The 22,202-nt window shown below is 44.7% G+C and overlaps 1 protein-coding gene across 34 annotated transcripts in view; it reads right to left on the bottom strand.

Moving 5' to 3' along the window:
- Window positions 1-22,202, bottom strand: part of ARHGEF7 (Rho guanine nucleotide exchange factor 7) — a 191,973-nt gene that overhangs the window by 5,505 nt on the left and 164,266 nt on the right. For 6 of the 34 annotated variants that reach the window (XM_054529243.2, XM_054529250.2, XM_054529251.2 and 3 more), the window contains 6 exons: window positions 19,853-19,931; window positions 19,526-19,665; window positions 16,870-17,094; window positions 14,017-14,110; window positions 11,782-11,871; window positions 7,924-8,100 (listed from right to left, as the gene is read on the bottom strand). In XM_054529243.2, coding sequence (XP_054385218.1) covers window positions 7,924-8,100; window positions 11,782-11,871; window positions 14,017-14,110; window positions 16,870-17,094; window positions 19,526-19,665; window positions 19,853-19,931 — 805 coding nt within the window. Of the gene's footprint in view, window positions 1-6,748; window positions 8,101-11,781; window positions 11,872-14,016; window positions 14,111-16,833; window positions 17,095-19,525; window positions 19,666-19,762; window positions 19,932-22,202 lie in introns of those variants that run through there. The other 28 variants (XM_009248793.4, XM_063715046.1, XM_024230814.3 and 25 more) reach the window with 12 other exon arrangements.

Raw genomic sequence — 22,202 nt, 5'->3', positions numbered from 1 at the left:
TTATGAAAACTTTATAGTTCCTAGAATATAAACATTTTTCTAAATGAAAGCAAACTGCTCACAATGTCAGAAGGACATTTGTGTCATTCAACCAACACCTGCACAAGAGCTTATATGGGACAGGCCCTCAATAAATGTTGCAAAATATGTACTTTAGAAATTAGGAAATCAAAATACTCATTTTAAAAGGTGAGGAAGAGAATCAAATTGTATTTAATGATGCAAGGGAGAAAATCTTTTCTTAAAGAAAATATTTTCTTGAAGATTATACAGTATAACGTGTACCATTTATATTTTTGAAAAATTATACCAGATGCAAATCAGAAGGCTATAATCTATCACAGAACACAAGCGCCTGCAAGTGGTACCATGATAAACATTTCTCCATGAAGAAGGGACACTCATGTTGGAGACATGCTAACTATGGAAACTATGGTGCTTCCGCTTGCTGGGTCTTTCTTCTGGCTCGCCTTTTGCTTGTTCCTAAAAGTTTGTCAGATCATAAGAAAGGCACTTGCTGCGCAGCCTCACTGTCACAGGAAAGCTCAGTACAATATGAATGTTTTATGAAGATGGGATTTTAAAGAATGGCTTCGGCCGGGCGCGGTGGCTCATGCCTGTAATCCCAGCACTTTGGGAGGCCGAGGCAGGCGGATCACAAGGTCAGGAGATCAAGACCATCCTGGTTAACACGGTGAAACCCCGTCTCTACTAAAAATACAAAAAATTAGCCGGGCATGGTGGCGGGCGCCTGCAGTCCCAGCTACTCGGGAGGCTGAGGCAGGAGAACGGTGTGAAGCTGCGAGGTAGAGCTTGCAGTGAGCCGAGACCACGCCACTGCACTCCAGGCTGGGCAACAGAGCGAGACTCCGTCTCAAAAAAAAAAAAAAAGTGGCTTCACCACCATTTTACTGCACGCTTAGGCTCCCCTGAGCATAACAAGGTTAAGGATGACGCCAAAGCTTAAGATGGCTCCTAAGACGTTCCTGACACGCGAGGGCACTACTGCTATTTCCACAGCAGCGTGCAACAGGAACCAGGCCTGGAGCTCACTGGCCAGGTGCTGTCCCTCGTGCGTCTGTAAAACCTGCTCCACTCCTCAAAATGGCACCCCTGGGAAACTGGAAATTCAGGGACTGAACAAAATCAAGACACTGCTCCTTCATCCTCTCAGGCATAAGAAGATAAGATTACATCCTGGGAAAGCAACCAAGTGCCGCTCTGTCACCTGGCACAAGCTTCAAGAGACACTCGCCACACCGATAATGGGAAATGAGGATAACGCACGATCTTAGGATCAAATGCAGCACTTAAAATTCAGTCACAAGCCATGGCTGGCACACCTGCGTCTGTGTTAAAGTGGGCCAAATGCCCCTTCAAAGGCAACCCTCCCTCCCCCTCATGCTGTTGTGTCTCCACTGTGCTACCAGCTGGCAGCAGCAGACCTGACAGTCAGGAAGGGAAGGAGAGGGCCCAGCTCCTCACATGGGTCCCCTGGGCCACAGTCCACCCATCTGCACACACGGTGACCTATGTCTCAGGAATAACTTTTCGGACAGAAGATTCAGACAGGACTGCAAGATATGATTTCAGAAAAACGTTTTTTAAAACATTAGGCTGGTAGTATCAGCCCTAGGAATCTCTACAGGTCCAGGAGACAAGGACGGAGACAGCCCTTCCGGCTGTGAGGACTCCTGACACTCCAGGTGCCTGTGCTCCAAGAGGCCACGGGAGAGGACCCTGAGGGCGGTGGGTCCTGGGCTGCCTCCCGGTGGGCCCTTCCTGGCTAACGGGTAATGCTGCTGAGACACGTGGGCCACACGGGAAAATACTGCTTAGGAAGGAAACTGATGTGTGAGGGATATTACAGCAGAATGTGGGGTGCCAGCCAGGAGGAGAAGCTGCCAGTGTTTCTCATACAAATGCAAAGGGTACCCATGTTCCTACCAGAAAATGTTAATTAATGTGCTATTTGCCCAAAAGATACAGAAAAGAATTTCATAGAAAATAAAAAATGAAACAAAATCCAGACTATTCATGAAGATTCAGATATTTATACCACATGTGAAGAAATCAAATGGCTTCACTTACTCTTCCCTGCAAAGAGAAGTCCACTGATAACATCGCACATTTTAGTCAACTAATTTTCCCACCAATTATCCAGTTGTCCTGCTTTGAGCCCAGACAGTTGATGACTGTTTCAGAGTCAAATTCACAAAAGTATCACTTGTGTATCTCACATTGTTTGCTACACATTTCTTCAAATGGAGTCACTAATGAGACACACTGGAAAAAGTTATGTAACTGCGGATCAGGCAAAGTATATTCTGTATTTCAATTATTTTTGTCTCTTCTACCTTCCTAGACAACCTGTTTACATCATCTGTTTCCAGCATTAACATTTTCAAATGACATAAAATAGGATCACAAAGAATGTCAACTTTGTAAATAAATGGGTCAGACACGGGGTCGACTTCTGTACAAGGAGTTGTGAGGCCATGAGCCATGTGTCCACTGCCTCCAGCCAGAGCTGGGACGCCCCTCGTGGCGAGTCTTTTAAGTTAACCTGGGCACATCACTTAAGCACTGAGTCTCAATTTCATGACTTACAAAGCATGGCAAAACTACTTCTCTAGAGCTGTTCTGAGGATTTAAATATTACATTTTGTAAATATCTTTTAACAGATGAACTCATAAAGGTAAAAGTCATTCCATTATGTAGCATAATTGGAGGAACTAAGCCTGTAAGAACTGGTACAATTACTGTATATGCATGGCACAGGTCTTATTTCTACAGCTACACTTAAAGCATGCGAGAAGGATTTAGTGATATACAAATATAAGCTGGAAAATGTTGTATCACAGACAGGATGTACTGCTTGATTCCTGAAATGCACTAATGTGAAAAATGCCATTTATGGATCTGATGGCGAACTAGGAAGCTTGTAAATGAAGATTATTAACATGCCTAGAAATAATGAAATTCTAATTATCTGCCTAGTTTTCAACAGACAGTTTTTCTAAAATGATTGAAAAGTTTTTACTACCTTTCAAAAAACAACAAAGAAATGTCCTCTAGCCAGGTTTACGTAAGTTGACTATTTCTTTAAAGAACAATGTTTTAGAAAGCAGATTTAACAAGTTATCTCAGAAATTATTAACAGTGTTTTTAGAGACATCATAGCACATTATTCCCTGAGTTACCTAGAATGGAAAAACAATTTAACAGAATTATCAGATAATGTTCTCTCACTTTATTTAAAATCCATAACAGAGGCTCAGACAGAGATGAACACATTCATGATGGTTCTAGCACAGTCAAGATCTGTGTTTCCCAAACTTTTTTGTTTCTGGGAGATGAGAGGGGTTCCACAACACATCGTTTCGGGAAATCTTGTGGGCTACATTTCTTGGAGAATCACAGTGCACCCTTAGCACAACACAGGCTTTGATGAAGTCTGCCATAAAAATACTCACTTAACTTTAATTCAGCGTTTCTGGAATGCATTTGAGTGCTGAACTTTTTTTCTTTTAAATATCATTATTAACATCTTGTGGTTTTGTGGCTAACATTTTGGGAAGTGCTAGATCAGCTTATAATCTATTTCTACAACCACATACACAAAACAGCTGGTTGGTTCTTATTTCCGTATGGAAAACATGAATATAATGAAATAATTTATACTTAACACCAATCCAGCACTTCCCAAACTCGAGGACTCCAAGAATGTGCCTGTAGATGCTCGGTGTCTGCCTGCCCAGTGCTGAAAAATCCTGCAGCAAGCATTCCACTCTCAGGGGCTGCTGTGTGCCACACGACTAGAGACCCCAGGGGGCACCAGGACCCCACAGCAACACTCACTCAGAGGTGTGAGCCAGAGAAGCCTGGTATACATGTGTGTTAACATGAGCACAAAACTTAACATTTTAGGGATGTCTGAGAACCCTGCCCCTCCCCCACCCCAAATAGTCACACATCCCTAGAGAACCACGGAGCTTCGTTTAAGAAACACAGATCTAATCCAGTATTTCCATTTCATAGACGAGATGACTTGCCACAGCAGCAACACAGTGGTGATCAACCCCTGGGGCCCCGAGTGCCAGCTCGCGACCACCACGCTTGGCTGTTAGACACCGTTCTGGGGCCTTATCTGACGACACACAACTAACTGCTCCAGGAGCAACGCAGCGCAACTGTCCAGTCCAGGCACCGGTGTGGTGTGCGTGCATGCATGTGTAAGCCTGCCTGTACCAAAAGCCTAAAAACAGGGTAAGTTCATCAGAAAAGAATATCTGTCCATCTGGCCAGTGATCCAGGACATGTGCAGGATAATTCACCTTCTTAAATTCATTATCTTTTCTAAAATCTGCATCTCTATCAACTGAAAATCAAATAACATTCACAGTGGAGCAAAATACGACTACACTTAAAAACGATTTAGTAATATCTCTCCAAAAGTCACCTAGGCCATTTTGTTCTTTATGGCTCTAAGGGTCTAATTTACTTTTCTCAGGAAAACTCCCAACTTGTGCTGAGAGAGTTTTCTACATGTACTGTCTGCACCTTGTCCTGTCACTGTACCTGCCACCAGGTACTTCGTGTTTCCTTTCCCTTTATTTTGCTTCATTACTCTCTTAGCTGGACAAGCACTTTATAAAACAGAAATTAAAAACTGGCCTTAGTCTAAATAAAAACATTTTAAAGTTGTGCTTTTTCCCATTTATGCACACACACAAAAAATAATGCTTCTTTCTGAAGACAAACCGGCCAGTGACTGAAACTTTTTAAGAAACGGGAAAGAGATGAAATAAGAAATGTACAAGGAGTGACTTTGTCTTGTCCAGAACACAGCTAATCTAAGAGAGTGCAAGCTTTTCTATCAAGGCAGACAGAAGGGTTCTATCTGCCACCTGCCTGCCTTTGGAAGATGTTCCGTTCAGGTAGAAGAGCCAAATTATATTACACTGCAAACTATGCTATTCCCCTCCCCCATGTAACAAATATTAAAAGCCACGGGCTAGCAAATGCAAAATTTATTTCAACTGTACATAACAGGTTTTTTTTAATATAAAACAAACACTTCATTGCCATATGTAACCACAAACAATAATATGCATACTGTACAATACAATGCAACATTCAGATATACATCCAATTGAGTTTTTCAAATGGTAGTCACCTACTAAAAATGGCTTTTCCCATTCACAGATAAAGAGCACAATTATAGAGATTTTTTTCAAGATCTTATACCACTATATACACATTACTGTGTTTTGGCAATTTTATGCAAAACACAATTAATATAGCTTATTATATACTTGTGGCAAGTGTTACTTCAAAGGGAACACCATTTAGGCCATTTGCAAAGGCCTGGTGATGGCTTAAACCTACCTTCTAGTTCAGACTCTTCATCCTTTCATTAGAATACTAACTGTACAAATAAATATTACAGAATTGTATGAACAGAAGATACTATTATCAGCATGACTGAAGTCCCACAAAAGTAGAAACAATGGCCCTCCGGATGCCACATCACCACTGCCACATGAGAACTGTCTTTTCAGGCTTGTGGCACTAATACTTCTTAACCAGATCACAAAAGCTAATAGTGTTAAGACATTCAAAACAAATGCAAAGAAAAGGTCGGGTTATTCTTCTGCAGTGATCTTAGCATCAAGAAAAAGCATCATCAAAATGCCTTTAACTGGTACAAAATGGAATGACGGTAAACTGTCAAAACTTTGGTGTATAGAATATCAATGAAAATGTCCCAGTAAGATAACCAAATGATACTTGGTATTAAAGGAAAATTCAAGTGCAGCAACTGTGTTTGAGTGTTGTGGTCTACACAGCGCATGACACAGGCAACCCACGCCTACGAGAAGGCAAAGGCGGCTCAGCCAGTACGCTAATGAGTAGTCTCGAGGCAAACAAAAAGATGCTCCCTGACGCAGAGGACTACCGTATGTAATACAAAACCAAAATCGCTTCTAAATCCACTTATAGTAAGTATAGAAACTTTGTAGTTATCTGATTTCTCCAAAAATTCCATTTACTATCTGGCTGAACATACATAAACCCCATCTCTGCCGGAGATTAACACTGGGCTCTGACTGCTCCTCAACATTCTTATTTTTACTAATTGGTATGAAAATACAAAATCTTCCAATGGTGTGAGCAGTTAAGTAGCTACTTGGGAACAGACAAATATTTGGAATTAACAGCTGCCCTGATGACTCCTGTGCCATTAGCTTGTTCCATGCTGAATGAAGCCACTCAACTTTCTAAACAACGTGCTACTGCCAGGAGCTCCCTGGCAGCTCTGGGCTTGTGAGCAGCAGGACCCGGCTCCCAGGACAAGACTGATACTGCATCAGAGTTCACTCTGCACAAACAAGATCAGAACACTGAATACGTGGGTTTGGCGAAGGAGTGGGCGGTGGGGAAGAAAGAAATCACGGCCACCTGGAATTACAGCCACCCTGAAGAAGGAAAAAGTGTTATTCTCAATTTACTACGGCATCTTGTTTTCTGAAGCTGGTTTCAATGAATACTTAAAACACAACCATAAGGTTCCATTTTAACACCAAATAGAGCGTGCATGGGACAGAAAACAATTTGGTCCCTCAAGCAATGACTAGATGTGGATTTGATGCTACAACTGAATGCAACAGGTCACATTCAGTTCTTTTTGAAGCAGAAATTGGTCTGAGTGAGGCCAGTGAAAACTCCTTACAACAAATCCCAGGAAAATGGGGGAGATTTTTTTTTTTTTTTTTTAAATAAGTGAGCTACATGGCAACCTAGTAATTCTTCAATGAACTTCAATATCCCATTACATTGAGGCATTGCGGTTTTATACTATGGGGTTGCTGTAAATGGAGTTTCACTGCAGCTGGCTGCTGAAAATAACGATGTGTCCATGGCTCTTCCAGACAACGTAAGTATGGATGTCAGGGGTGGGGAGCCGGGGGAACTGAAGCCACAGCACTTGACTTTTTAAGTATTCCAAATGCCTCTACTACAGTCTAGTAGTCTACACTTGCAGAGGCTGAATGCTTCCGATTTCGGGCTTTAAACTGTTAGCGTAGAGATTTTACTGTGGAGTGGTACAGGCTTGCTAAGTGCCTTATAACAGAAATCACTGCAATTCGGGGAAGTTTGCGGTGAAGATGCGAGTGAACATCTGAGCCATGACAGTAAGCTCTAACTTTGGAAAGGAGAGCTCCCACTTCACGGCCACAACGCAGCACACGGAAGAGCACAGAGCCGTGAGGTGGAGACAAGCTCTGAACACACGTGACGCCCGCCCGTCTGTGCACCTGCCAAGGCCCAGAGCCCACATGCTGTTCTGCACGATTACCAGAACACAGCCGTTGGAACTGGGCTCACAGCACCTTTGCTGCATGTATTCTTCTCATCTCTCCACAACTACTTGATCAGTGTTCATAGTACTTAAAAAATTTAGGTCCCTACAGGTAAGGCCAGAGTCTCCTCCATGGTTCTGGCACTTAGATCACAAACCTGTGTGATTTCAGTATAAAATAGAAAAGTGTTCATACAGGTGTATCCAGAAAGAAATCAAACAGTTGCTACACTGAGAATAAAAAAACCATTTGGAGCTATAAAACAACAACTACCCCTTACGAAGAGCACCCTCGGGTGTAGGCTCACGTGAACACACCACCTCCCTCCAATAGTCAGTCATTCAAACGTATACTCGCATCGGCAGTTAAGCCTCCACAAAGTACAATGGGAAATATCAGGAACACTCTCAAAAGTTGTTAAAATATCACATAAAAGAGACAAGGAACAGCAAGAAAACATCTAAGAAAAGCAGGCTGCGATACAACAAGCATTTGTTAAGAAAAGCTCAGAAGTGCATTAGTTCTGGTGAGAGATATATGAGCAACAGCTCTTACGAGATGTAGAACCCATTCTGTAACTATGGGCTGTCCATATACTGTCATAGTCAGAGTCTTCCGAGAGGTCTGAAGGCTCCAAACGAGAAAGGCTACTGCGACGACCCAAGGAGTCTAGGCTTGGTTGGTCATCATCAGCCAAGACGTGATTATGCATCAGGTCAGTGCCTTGCCATGCTAAGACGGGCGGGCGGAGGGACAGGCGCGACAGGCAGGGGGTGAGGAGGAGAACGACAGGAAGAGCCACAACCAAAACATGGAACAAAAGCAAAAGGTGATGGGAAGAGAAGGAAAAGAGAAAATATTGTTAAAAATTGGCAACAATGCATATTTTTCCTTATATATGGCTGGGTTTCACAATAACGAACTTAGCAAAACCCTTAGAATAAAACTAGATCGATTATTATCTAATTAAACCTAATATACAATGTTTCCAAACTGCTTTTTTTAAAAAAAAGATATTGCTCTAAAGCCCTCATTTAAGAAATCTTTTACAAATTACACCCATGTCCAAAAGATTATTCTACAGACATGTGGCAATTAACCAATTCTATTCCACATTCGATTAACAGTCTCATTTAGGCCATCATTTGGGAAAGGTAACATTTATGTGGCTAATTAAAAATTGTTTCCTATCAATAAACAGATGTATCAAATGCAAAATAATTTCAAAGGATTTCTGACGGGCTTCTTCAGCTGACTCTTTGCCAAGACCACAAACCTGACAGTGGGTCTGGACTTACCTGATCAATCAATAACCACTGTGAGAACTCAGAAGGCAGAAAAGGACTGATCAGGGCCCACAGCCCCAGAACTCACCCCCTGCTCCCAGGGCGCGCCAGAGCTTAGCCCACAGGCAGGGTGCAGTGGGAAGCTGGGTCTGCTGGCAACGCCAGCCACCCCAATGCAGACCCTCTGCTGTCAGGAAGAGAGACATGAACTGGCAATGTCCCAGTGTTAAAAGCAGAATGACAGAGGAAGTGGTACAACATGTCAGGAGAGAAATAATCACGAGTGGCTGGCAACTATGAGCACTGCCCATGGCCAGGCACCTGGGCTGAGAGGCAGGCTGGGCTGCCAGGGTCTCCCTCCGTGCAGAGGCGGGGATGCCTCTCGCTGGGTGAAGGCAAATCACAGTAGCCCTGGGCCCCTCCCTGCTCCTGCTTCTATCAAACTGACCTCTGTTCTCAGACTGCGAGAACTACATCATAACAGGCCGTGAGGGCCATTACTTCCTGGAGTTAGAAATCAATACCAAGGAAGTTTGGTTTACAAAATCTTCTTGGCATCCCAATGTGTGTATTGAACAGAGCTGCATTTTAGGTAAAATACATTATCCTTTTAAAACCCGTTTTACTAAGCATTTAATGTAAAAAGAGCTGCTTTCACTATGATCCCATTTCCAGACAGCTTGAGTAAGTAAACCACCTTTCCAGCACAAGTGAGCAATTTCTCCTATTACTCCCTAGTTGTGAGTGTTAGGTTTAAAGGGCATATAGGACTGTAAGCTCCCTGAAGCCCCAGAGTGGTTTGCCCATAATATGAATTAAAAACAAAAATCAATGTATCGTTCAACACTTTTCTTGCACAGGAGAAATGGAAATACAGAATACAGGCAATGTGACAAGAAAAGAAAAGGAATTGTGAGCCATTCCCCTTAGGCAGCCGGGGCCGTGAAGCCGCAGCGTATCACAGGACCCTGGTCATGAGGAAATGCGGCAGGCACTATGAGACATACAGAGCTCAGCCCTCAGTTGGCCCTCGCCCACAGGGGATTGGTTCCAGGACTCCCCTCGGACACCAAAATCCTCAGATGCTCCAGTCCCTGATATAAGATGGCATGGTGTTTGCACGGCACCTACACACAACCTCCCATACACTTTGAGTCATTTCTAAATTATTTATAGTACCTAATACAATGTAAATGCCATACAAATAGCTATTAAAAGTATAATTATTTTTATTTGTATTATTTTTTACTGTTATATTGTTACTTTTTATTGTTTCTTTTTTCTGAGTAGTTATCTGCAGTTGGTTGAATTCACAAATGCAGAACTCACAGACACGGATGGGCGGCCAACTGAACCTGGTCTGTTTATCTGAGACTACTTGGTTAAAATTTTATTTCAAGTAACTGAAACTGAGATGACAAAAAAATCTCAAATTCACAATCCAAAAATTCATGGTCACATTTTATAGCCTATTACTTAAAACATGATCAATATCAAATTATAAAAATGTAATACCTTTCATCACAACAATTTGTACTTAGACATTATTGTGTGATTATACACATATTTATTTCACCTTTTGATAGGTTACCCAGGCCTTTCTGTTTCTCTATTTCTCTCCTATTCTGATAAGCAGTCACTACAAATGGATATTTTTCACTAAAGTATGGACAAAAAAACCAACAGTGTTGACCCTTGGCAAAAAGTCTTAATGTCATAGACGGAAAATGGTACGACATCAGTAAAATACTGAAAATGGTTAAAAAAAAAGAAGCTTCTGGATAATCGAGATTCCACGAAGGATTTACCCTGCTCATCCTATCTTCACAGCTGTAGCCGTCTTTGATAAAAGCTAAAGCAGTTGAGAAGTCCTCTTTCCTCTCTCTCCTTTTCTCAGCATTAAACAATACACGACACTAATTGGAACCACCACACTGCAGGTGATTAACAAAATGAGCAAGTGAGATAAGTGACAGTTGAGCTGGAAAGGGCACCAAGTCCTAAAATTGAGGATACATCAGCTTCTATGCTGAGAGAATACAGAATCATCCAGTTCTCAAAAGGACCACCTGTGGTGTCCGAGGCCCCAGCAGCACGTGCCTCATGTCAGCTGTTGTGGGCACGCAGATGCCAGCAGGGTAAATGACAGGCACACTGCGTAAGCCACCACCCTGCTGTGCTTCACTGGCAACACCGGAGGAAAAATTTAAAGGAAAAAAAAAAGCCACCTTAGGGCCGAGCACTGTGTCTCACGCCTGTAATCCCAGCGCTCTGGGGGCCTGAGGCAGGCAGATCACCTGAGGTCAGGAGTTCAGGACCAGCCTGGCCCAAATGGTGAAACCCCATCTTTACTAAAAACACAAAAAAATTAGCCGGGTGTGGTGGTGTGCACCTGTAATCCCAGGAACTCAGGAGGCTGAGATAGGAGAATCACTTGAACCCAGGAGGCAGAGGTTGCAGTGAGCCAAAGATCGCGCTACTGCACTCTAGCCTGGGTGACAGGGCGAGACTCCGTCTCCAAAAAGAAAAAAAAAAAGCCACCTTAATAAAAAAAAGTTTTTCATTTAAGACACCGTACATCAGACACAGGTAAATCCTGTGGTTCTGAAATCTGCTGAATAAATCAGTTGTAAATTTCCAAAAAATTTTTAAAAGCAATTATTTTTTAGAAAGACTAAAAGAAACCTTGCTCAAGGTTTATATTTTGGCTATTTCTAAGAAACTAAAAAATAATAACAAAATAAAAACCAAAAATTCCAGTACTACACCAATAGTTTAAATAGCTGAAATAACTGAACTAATCTTCCATTATCTTCTAAACACGTCTTCTCTTAGCAAAAGCATTATGAATTCTGGCAATACCTTCTATTTAAATATTTCCTAGTATAATTTTATCTAGAAAATCACACAGCAATTGTGCCCACAGCTCAGACGCAGCTCCACGAATTTAGGGACCTGAAGCTCAGCTGCTGTCCTGCCTGCCACCCCTGACTGAAACATCGCTCACTGGGAGGTCAGGCGGATGGGGCTGTGCAAGGGGCCTACTACAACAGTTTCCTTCAGACTGTAATTTGAAACTAAACAGAATAAACCACCACAATTCCCAGGCCATTATTGCTAAACTTACTTGAATTGAGTGTTTGCCTTGTTTTGGCGCTGGTGCAGTAAGCTTCGATGACTTTCAGAATCTGAGCATCTTCTTCCAAAGCAGCTGTGCCTGTCAAGAGACGCACAACAGTTCACAAACGAACTGAAAGGCCTCTAGTGCAACTGGCGAGACGAATGCAATGCAGACATCAACTCAACCAAAGTGACAAGTAAGATAATCTGCCCGCTATTTTCTTGTCAGATAACTGTTTTCTACAAAATTCACAAGTTATATTCAAAAAGGTTTTCAGTTTTTTAAAAATATTTGCAACACATTTGGAAAAATGGCGAACATCCTAACTTTATAACGATTATCCTACCAACCCGTAAGAAAATTAGTATCCCCACTCTCAAACTGGAAAAACGGCAGGAGATAGGAATAAGCAAGTCACAAAACAAGAATAATTCTAAGAAAAAATGTCCAATCTCACTGAAACAACAAATGAAAATTAAAACATTTTTCTGTTTCCACATGCCAGCCAGACAAAAACAAAAGGCCGACAACTTTCAGTGTCGATGTGGGCATCCGTGCCTATCTGTTCCCCACACGGCAGCCCGTGGTCCTGGGAAAACCCAGGCCCCATCATCTTCTCTACGCAACAGGACTCTGGCTGCCTGCTGCTCAGGGCGCCATGTTACCTCCCACTCTGCCTGGGGAGCTCGGGCCCACAGAGCGCACTGTCCCTTGGGCACAGCCTGGGGTTCCTGCCCAGGGTCTCTGCAACCAGGCCTGGAGAGCTCCTCCCCAGACACCTGCTTGGCCTGCTTCCTCAGCCCCAGGAGGCTGCTCAAATGGCGCCCTGGCACCGAATCTCCCACCTCTCCTCCCCACTGGGTCTCCGCAGCACTCCATGGCCCATACGTTGTTCACTTGTTTTGTTTCTTGTCTGTATCCTTCTACTAAAACATAGGCTCTATGAGAACAGGGATCTCTTTCGGCCACACTGTATCCTTCGCACCCAGCCCATGAAAGTGCTGATGAAGCATGCGTCCATGAACGATGGTCTCAGCTGCAGCCAGCCCCCAGCCCAGCTCAGCGCTGCCCATGGATCTGCTGAAGGAAGTGGCCCACAGAACAGCCCTCTCACAGAGAAGCCCCGGCACAGCCAGTAAGCAACAGAGCAGGCGTCCAGCACCAGCTCCACTTCAATCGCTAGACCCCAGGGCCTCTCCATCTCATCAGGGGCCCTGGTGGTCAGGGACCTGGACTACCTGAGGAGAACGACAGTCAGGATGGTGACTTATACTGACATGGACATCAGGTGACAAGGACAAGAAAAGAACGAACACGCCAGCACGGTCACCTCACTGGGCTGATTGATGATAAGGTGGGGGTGAGGGGAGGCCAGCGGTGGCGCGGCACAGTGAGCATGTGGGACGGCTGCAGGGCCTCCTCCTGAGGCTGGAGGAAGTGAGCAGTGAAGGCACAGGACCAACACAGGCTGAGCTCAGACACAGGGGCGGGGCAGGGCAGAGCCCTGTAGGACAGATCCTGCAACTTTCCCAGAGCTGGCTCACTCTCCCTGGGCTGCGCTCATCAGTCCACAGCAATCTGTTCACGTGCATCTCTTCCCAGCAGTCACCCCCAAGAAAATCACTTACTTCTGAAAAGGGCTCCACTTATTCAAAAGCTATCTACCGAGCACCTAACAGGTGCCAGGTGCTTGCTGCGAGGCCACGTAGGAACCCAGAGCTGAGTCGGACCCCTAGGCCTGAGGAGCAGACAGGACAGGTCCAACAGCGGAGAGACCAGCAAGAGAACAGCACGGGTGGGTGCTACCCACACGAGAACACAGCAGGTCATGCTTCTAACAGGCAGAGGGCACTTTGGGCGATGATGGCACTTCAGCAAGTGTGGGCGGAATATCTTACAGGCAAGAGGGAGAACCAGAAGAGCAGGAGAGCCCTCCAGGTCTGGCTCCAGCTCCTGGATGAGGAAGGGGCTATAAGGCAGTGGTACCAGGACTGGATAAGGAAGGGATATAAGGCAGTGGTGCCGGGACTGGCACGGAGGCTTCACCACTGACACAAAGGCGCTTTTCCTGCTGGCTTGGGTAAACGTTACGTGGCTTATTCCTATGACTGCCTCAAGGGGCAGATCTTATTTTTATTTGGAGTCTTCAGAAAGCCACCAAGCCTCCCTCCATCCGAGGAACGCCACGGCCTGCGTGACCAGGGGGCCACATCCTCCACCACACGGACCGCAGGTACTCACTTTTCCGGGACGCGAACTCCTCATCTGAAGGCTTCCGTTCAGGTTTGCGCTTGGGCAGCAGTTTTTTCATGGTCTTGGGGCTCTTACTAAGATCCTAGGGAAAGACAAAAGAAAATGCTAACATACTCTAAAGCCAATCATTTTCACTGGTGTATCAGAAAAGCTGCTGTAAAGGTATAAAACCCCAAATTATCATAGCCACTGATAAGAGCTTCTCGCTTTTTCCTACTTTGATTTTTCTTTACCAGCTTCTGAACATTAATTTTTAAAAATCAATAGGGCATTTTCAGTATTAGTCTTTGGCTAATATTTTTTCTTCATTCTGATAAAACCCCTCGTGCCATTTGGGTCCTGTTAGTTCTGTGATGAGAGGTGTCACCAGAAGGCAGGCTGGCGCTGGTGTGCACAGACATCCTGCACGCTCCTGAGGGAGGAGGAGAGGAGGGGGCAGCTGCTCCCTAGGACAGACCCATCCCCTGGCACAGCTAACTGGAAAGAGAGGAGGAAACTAAGGTTGTCATTAAATGACAGATAAGTAAAAAATAATTGCTTTAAGAAAATATTTGGAGTTTCAGGGAGAAGAAAAGGGAGCGAGTGCTCAGCTACCTGACTCTGAGTGCCAGGAGCACAGCCAAGCTCAGCCAGGGCTGCTGTGCAGGGGCCACACGCACACCAGCTCAGAGTGTTCAAAACGGAATGGCCCACCCCTTACCTCTTCAAACAGCTTCTCAAACAAGCACAGAAGACGATGGCAAAAAACAAAGTGAGCAAAGCAAGTCCAACAGAGCAGGTAAGGTGTCAACTGTCAAGCACGTGTTAAATACTGATATCAAAAAAAGGCTGGTTTCTGCATCACCCCAATGACATAAACCATCACGAATGTTAAACGCGAAACCAAGACTCAGAAGATGAGATGTACTATGGAACGAACCAGGCTGGAAACAGAGGAAACAAAGCTTGGTTTTTAAAGTTATCTTTAAGTCTTTTCTTGGGAGCTAAACAACGGGTACACATGGACATGACCATGGAAATGACAGACCCTGGGGACTCCAAAAGGCAGAGGGTGATGGGGGTGAGTTCTGAAAAACTACAATGTTTCCTATTTGGGTAATAGGTACCCCAGAAGCCCAAACCCCAGCATCACCCAATACAGCCACGTAACAAACTCTGAATCTAAAATAACCTTCAAAAAGTTAAACAAGTCTTTCTATAAAAATTGTAAAGCTCTTAGAAATGCAGCAGCAATCTGTTCCAGAAGACACATTTATACACATGTGCTCCTGGCTTCCCTAATTCGAAGCAAATTGAGGTGGAGAGCCTTGAAGAGGCAATACCCACCCCCCCACGTGCGCCAAGGGCACCTGCAGGCGCAGAGGGTCACGGAGCACACAGCACACCTGACGCCCAGAGCCAGGCAGAGTGGGCTGCAGAGCAGCCTCCACGAGCCTCCACGTCCTCTTCTGACACCCTGCGGAATCACTCTCCACGCTAATGCTGGGCAGTGCTCAGCAACACTGGACGGCAGCTGCTCGGTGTGAGCCCTTCTCTCCCAGTGTGGAGTTGGCTAAGCAAATGCAGCCAGATTTATCAAAAAAAATTGTTTATCTTCACTTCAATACCCCTTCCCCTGCCCTTTCTACTTCTTTGCCCAACAGTTTTATCCCAATTTTCTTCCCTAGTAATTCAGTCTCCACCAGTTCCTGCAGGAGCTCACTTTTTCTTTAGACTGTGCACACTAAGGTATACAATAAGGAACACCAACATTCTTCAAGTAACTTCCCATGATAGAAAATGAAAATTCTGACTTGCACACATGATTACCTGAAAGATATCATAAAAACAAAGACTCAGAACAAAAAATGAAAAGCGCAGATCCTGATTTCTTATAAGGTACTTTCCTATGGGCCTTAAAACCCTCAGGGCTGCTGGCAAGAATGTAGAGAAAGTCTGCTCCAGTTCTCTTGGCAACTGCGGCCTGGACCAGACACAGAGGCACAAGGCCAGGCAAGAGCACGCCACCATCCTCACGCTCACTCACACCCCACCAACGGGCACTGCTGCTCATATTCACACGCACGATAGCCATACTCTCACCGCCACTCCTCATACCTCACCACCAAGCACGCTCAGCTGCTTATGAAAACAACTCTCATCTCAATTATCAGCTTCCTCAGGTGAAAGTATCTCTCAGAACAGCTTTCTAAAGACACTTCCTTTCCTCATCCAAGCTGGTTTAGGTAAAAGTGTAAGAAAGTGTTAATACTTATTCATTAGAATCGTACTTTATTTGCGCCTAGCAAATATAAAAATGCTGGATCAGAACAGAGACAAGCAAAGACTGCATCATGATTTCTTATGCATCAAAGGGGGAAACTGCCTAAGTAATTGTTTTTTTATTTGTATTAGTAAATGTTCTCTTCATCTCAAATGGCTTCTGGATGACAAAATGCAGGGCTCCTGGACAGGATCCCCAACCTGGAGGAGGGGTCGTTAGACGCAGCAGACAGCATGCAGACGCTGAGCGATGGCCTCACTCACGGGGAGTGAAAGCCACCTGGGCTCAGCGCCTTTCCAGCTCCTGGCCCCCGGCGGCACACTCCTCGGGCAAGCGCAGTAAAGGCCCCCCCCGTGCATGGCACAAAGGAGGGGGACCCTGCACATCGCCTTCCCACACAGGTTACCACGGGCCTCTCAGCAGCAGAGCAGATAACCAGAGAACCAAGGCAGACCCCCTTCTCAGTTCTTTAGGAGTTAGGGTGCATTTTGCTGTGTACAGAAGGCCCAGCACGGCACACCCAGGGCCCGAGGCATGCTCACCGTCGTCTGGCTGTTTGAGCGGTCAAGGGACCTCACCTCCTTGTAGCAGAGAGCAGCTGAGGGCCGGAGGGGAGGCGCGGGCCGCAGGCAGCTCAGGCTCCAGGGCTTGGGTGTTTTCGGAGGCTCCAGGGGTCCCCAGTTGATGGTGGTGTGGGGGGTACCATGGTGGGACGGGTGGGGGAGCGTGTGGTAGGCGGGCGTCAGCGGCGCGGGCTTGCTGTCTGCGTGCTTGCTGGACGGAGTGACCGGGTGGGAGGGGAGCTGCCAAGAGCACAGAGCGGGAAGGGTAGAGAATGTGAGGCTCGCGTGCTCACCGCGAAAGGGCACTTATCACGCACTTCCTTCTGCTCTTTAAACACTCCATGTAAAATAAACCTCAGGATTTATCACTTCATTCGAATCTCTGGCTCTCAGCAGTTTTTGGGACCAAATACCAGCTCGCGCCACCTGGGCTGAGCGTGGGGCTCCCCGCGGCGTCTGCCCCAGACAGGAGGGGCAGCTCTAGCTGGGGCCCCAGCACTCAGACATCCACTAGCCACATTTATTAGCTACGGAGTAACATTAATAGAAAAAAGGTACTTCATCTAGTAAAAAGATGAGAATTTCACAAAAGCACACAGGGCATGTGGCTGTAAGAAGGAAGGTGACTCCCCCCAGTCACGTATTACTCTTCACTTGGTGATAACTAAGGCCTGATTGCCTAGTTTTGTTTTTTAAAAAAGTTTTCCTGGCACATAGGCAGGCCTGTGCCTGTCTAAAGCTGCTGTTGTGTTCCAAGGGCAGAGTACAGCTGCAAGAGGCCTGAACCTGTAAAGCAGAGAATGTTTACCATCTGGTTCTTTATTGAATACTGCCAAACCCTGGTATTAAAACCAATTATGTTCTTAGAAAACTCAACTTTAATCAAAACAAAGTTAATCAAAAATTAACTTCTTAGAGGGTTATGCCATTAATGAATTTTATATTCCTGGAAAACCCAAAATATCCCATCACAACGACAGTTAAATGAGAAAAGTTAAATAAGTAATTCTCAAAATCAGCCAATAATGACCTCAAATTAGCCAACAATAGTAAGGTGCATTTAATGGGAGAACAAGCTGCGTGGCGCTGTGAACTGGAAACCTGAGTGGGGTCGGCATTCTGAAGTGCACGACCTTCAAAACACAGGCTGAGAGGGACGGCCCCACAGCAGCTAATGCCACAATTTCAAGACTAGAAGCCATCAACTTCCTGCAATGATCACATTCTAGTCCCTGCATAGGGGAGGGAATTGTGTGAGATGCAGGTCATGCTATGAAGCCACTGTAAGGTCATCTTTTCATAGGAAATAATGTATAGATGGATAAAATTATGTAAGACATCCCTTCTAGCAACAACGTCAAAGCAGTGTCTGGTTTTGTTTCTCCTTTCTTGAAAAAGTCAAAGGAAGTATGCTTTATGCTAAAATTAGAAAATGATTTCAGCTGGACAGAGTTGGATCACAGAATACATCATCCCACCCAAGAAACTCTGTAGGAGAATGCAGAACATTTTAAACATGAGGCACAGTGCCTTCCCCACTGAAGGGATGCCTTCCCAGCCACCAGTGAAAGAAACACTAAGACGGAGGGTCTGGCCACAGAGAAAAGCTGACTTGATATAAAATTGTATGAAGTAGAGTTTCAGGCTGCTGTTGAAAACCTGAGTGAAGCAGCTTATCCACTGTTCTTTATAAACACACTTGTACACACACGTCCCTGGGATAAACTGATCTCTATGAAAGAATGGAGAATTTTAAAATGGTAGAGCCATTAAAAATGAAATGCTAGCTAAAAGCCAATGAGTAGTTACAATCTCCACTGCTGAGAGAAATCAGATGGACTCTGAAACTCTGATGAGAATATCAGAGTACAGCAATCCTTCTTGAGCTACAACCTTCACATGAAGAAGAAAACATGAAAACTGAGCACACGACAGAACTGATCCTAATAACCTAATAAGGATGTGAGGAAATCTGTAAGCAGAAAACGCCTGTGTCATCATTCATTCTTTAAAAGCTCTGCCCAGTTTTTCCGTATTACTTGATAAAGATGACGACTGTTAAAACAACCCGATAGCAACTTCTTGAGCACAAAACACCAGGAGAGGTTTAAACACTGCAACTTCAGTGTTCATCTATTCTGAAAAGTTGTAAAAATAAAAAAAAAAAAGTCTCTAAATATCCAAAGACTTGTTGAGCTTTTCTAAGTAAAAGACACCTCAATTTCTTAAAATCAACAGTGTATCATAAATTCTATTTTAATGCCTTCAACATGAGTCTGGCCCTTTTCATCATCATAATCATTTATTTTTTGTTTTCTTAAATGAAGCATAATAAACAGTTAAAATTCTCAGAAAAATCTATAGTTGAGTGTAAAACTCCCCTAAATCAGTCTTCTAGGGCCATGCTGAGCAGAAGCAGCTTTCCACCCAAGCACCTCTGAACTGTGAGTGAGGAGGCACAATTCAGGGTTGTTTCTCGAGAACACCCATTGGAAAACAATTCACTACTGCACGAAGAGGGCCAAATATTTGCAGAGAAATATGAAGCAAGTGTTTTGCATTTTTTATCCAAATATTGATTAGGTTTTAAAGCAATTCATCACTTGCTGACAGCTCAGCCACGGGATGCCACGCCTGCAGTCTGGAAGGAGGAGAAGCACCAAGTCCTTACGGTATGAGATGGCACCGAATGAGGCTTTATGGTGGGGTTTCCCACAGATGTGACCTTCGTTTGCTTCTGTAGGTGGTCCACCCATTCCTGCAGATCCTGCTGGTTGTTGCACGACACTAATATCCGCTCGATCATGCTCCCTATAGGAGAGAAGGAAAAAATAGGCCAAGTGGAAACACAGGTAAAAAACACGGGCATGCACACCCCCCAGAATTCCACTCAACGCTTAAACACCACCTTCTGAAATACGCAAGCAAGAATCTGCACGCGGGGACAAGCTGCCTCTCCTCCCCGAGACACAGCACTCACACAGCTTGTGCCTATCACCTGATATTTCAAATGCATTTCTATGATTTTCACTGTCCTCAAGCTTTGTGATTGTCATTCCTGTCGTTGGAAGCTTTCCCTAAAAAAGACCCCCCCCACAAAAAAAAAAACAATTAGTGCTTTTCTAGAAAAAGGTACCATTATTAAAGTAAATATTAAATGATTTTAGAATTGGTGGAGGAACTGTGTTTGTGAACCAAAAAAAGCTCGTTTGTAGCGGATCCATGTATAATACAAAAATTTTTATCTCAAATAATAAATCATAATACTGTACTGTAAGCAAGAAACTCAACTGGCAACAAGAGACAGAGTGACAAGCCCAAACACACACTGTATCTGATGAGCTGCTACTAAACATAGACACCAGGACAAAATACATCACACATTATGATTTTTAAAAAACTACCGTGTATAACAGTTGTTTTAAATGATGTTTTTGCAGAAAAGAACCACGTATTTTCCTCATAAAGACATGCAGAGGAAGCTCCAAGTTTAAAGTCAAAATAAGGGTGGGAAATTGAGGCAAGAACAAGAATTGCATAACATTCTACTTTGTAATCCACCAAATAGAAAATAAGTAGTTGTGCTAAATGCTGCACACAATGCACAAAATGGTCGGCAAACCAGTGCTCCCTGAAAACGGAAGAAATCGGTAACTGCAACAGGAAATGTCAATGGAAAGATAGCAGAAAAGGGGTACAAAGTGATCATTACAAACAAGTCAGAAGTGAACACAAAACAACCTGGCGCAGCTGACAGAAACCACAGTACATGGTGGCCCACGAAGTCCTCAGGAAGAGGCAGTGGGCATCTGGGTCGCGCTGCCTGGGGAGCACTTCATCAGCTGCGGAACAGGATTCTGCATAAGCACCTCCAGAGGGAGTGCTGCTCAACTGGTGTGGGGAACGTGCCCCCACAGAGAATGGGTGGCAGCGCCACAACCTGGCAGGGGCTCAGACCTCCAGCAAGTAAGGGCCAGAGAGGCTGCTGATACCCTACAGTGCCCAGGACAGTCTCACCAAGCCCCCCAGCCCCTGGCCATGGATGATCCAGTCCAAAACGTCAACAGTGCCCAGGCTGAGAAATCTCATCCTAAAGCACGGCCGGTGGAAGTGGAGACTGCTGGACACTTCTGTGGCCAAGTGTATTTAAAAAATGCTACACACTGTGAACTCCTTTCCAAGATTCATAATGCATATAAGTACTTTAACAGCTGTAAGTCCTACAGAAAATGAAACCACACAACTGTGTTTAACCTAGCCCATCTGAACATCGGTGTATAGAACACTATGACTGTGGCTGGACCGAACGCTTTTTAGCATCCCCCAAAGCCAGTGTTCTAATGGTAGAAACGGATACCAATGATACAGAGACCATGGGTCACCACTGTGCTAAGAATGGAAAAATAAAATCCTGTTGTTGAGACGAGCTCCAGCAGTCTGTCAACACATCAAGGGCAAAGCCAGTGTGAGCACCAGTCACACAGGCAGAGACTCAAGCCTGCCACAAGTGGCAACCTCTTCTCTCCTTAGGTTAGAGAAGGCCCCTGTCTCCAGCCACTGGAATGAGATTCTGGGAATATAAAATCGGAAGCCAGATAGTGCTGACCAGAAAGGACAGAGATTTAGGTTTATCAAGGTCATTTAACAAAGAAGTAGCTGCTAGTTTGGGGGAAACTGTAGTGGGCACTATCTTTGCCACAGATCACCTCTCTTCAGCAGTGGCCTTATAAACTACAGCCTTATTTTCCTGAGTCTGTTCCTATATATGTGATTCACCAATTCTAAAGCACGTGTTTTGGTGTAAGCGTATGGCGACAAGTCCTCTCTGGATGTCGACAGAGCCTCTGTTGAGGGCACAGTGTCTGCTTAGGGATCTCTAACGTCCTTGCTGGGCCAACACAAAACAACACATGCTACAATGAAATGCAACCCAGAGAACACAAAGCAGTGGCTTCTGCTGCAGTGGTTACGCGGTGACTGGCCAGTCCTCAGAAAGTTGATGGGAAGGATAGGAACCTCTGTAACTTCACAGAAAAAGAAGAATGAAACCTGCCAAGTGCATCTACTAGACAGACAGCAAAAATACCAGCTCCTTCATATACCACCACTATAAACCACGGTCGCAACAGAAAAGGCCCTGCTCACCCTTGCATCTCCTTCTCAAATCTGCTGTCACATTTTCTCAAAGAGAAGCAGGGAAACAAAAATTAAAAAGGTTCAACGATCACACACTGCTACTTGCCCCCTTACATCACTTTCTATTTGCTGATGCAATTGGGCGGTGCCGTGCCACTGACACAAGATCTTAGTCTACACTACCCCACTAACCCACAAGCCCTAGTTGAACC

Source organism: Pongo abelii, chromosome 14, assembly GCF_028885655.2.
Source record: "Pongo abelii isolate AG06213 chromosome 14, NHGRI_mPonAbe1-v2.0_pri, whole genome shotgun sequence".
Classification (NCBI taxonomy): domain Eukaryota; kingdom Metazoa; phylum Chordata; class Mammalia; order Primates; family Hominidae; genus Pongo; species Pongo abelii.
Note: the sequence above shows the minus strand (reverse complement) of the source record. Positions and strands in the feature narration are given on the sequence as shown.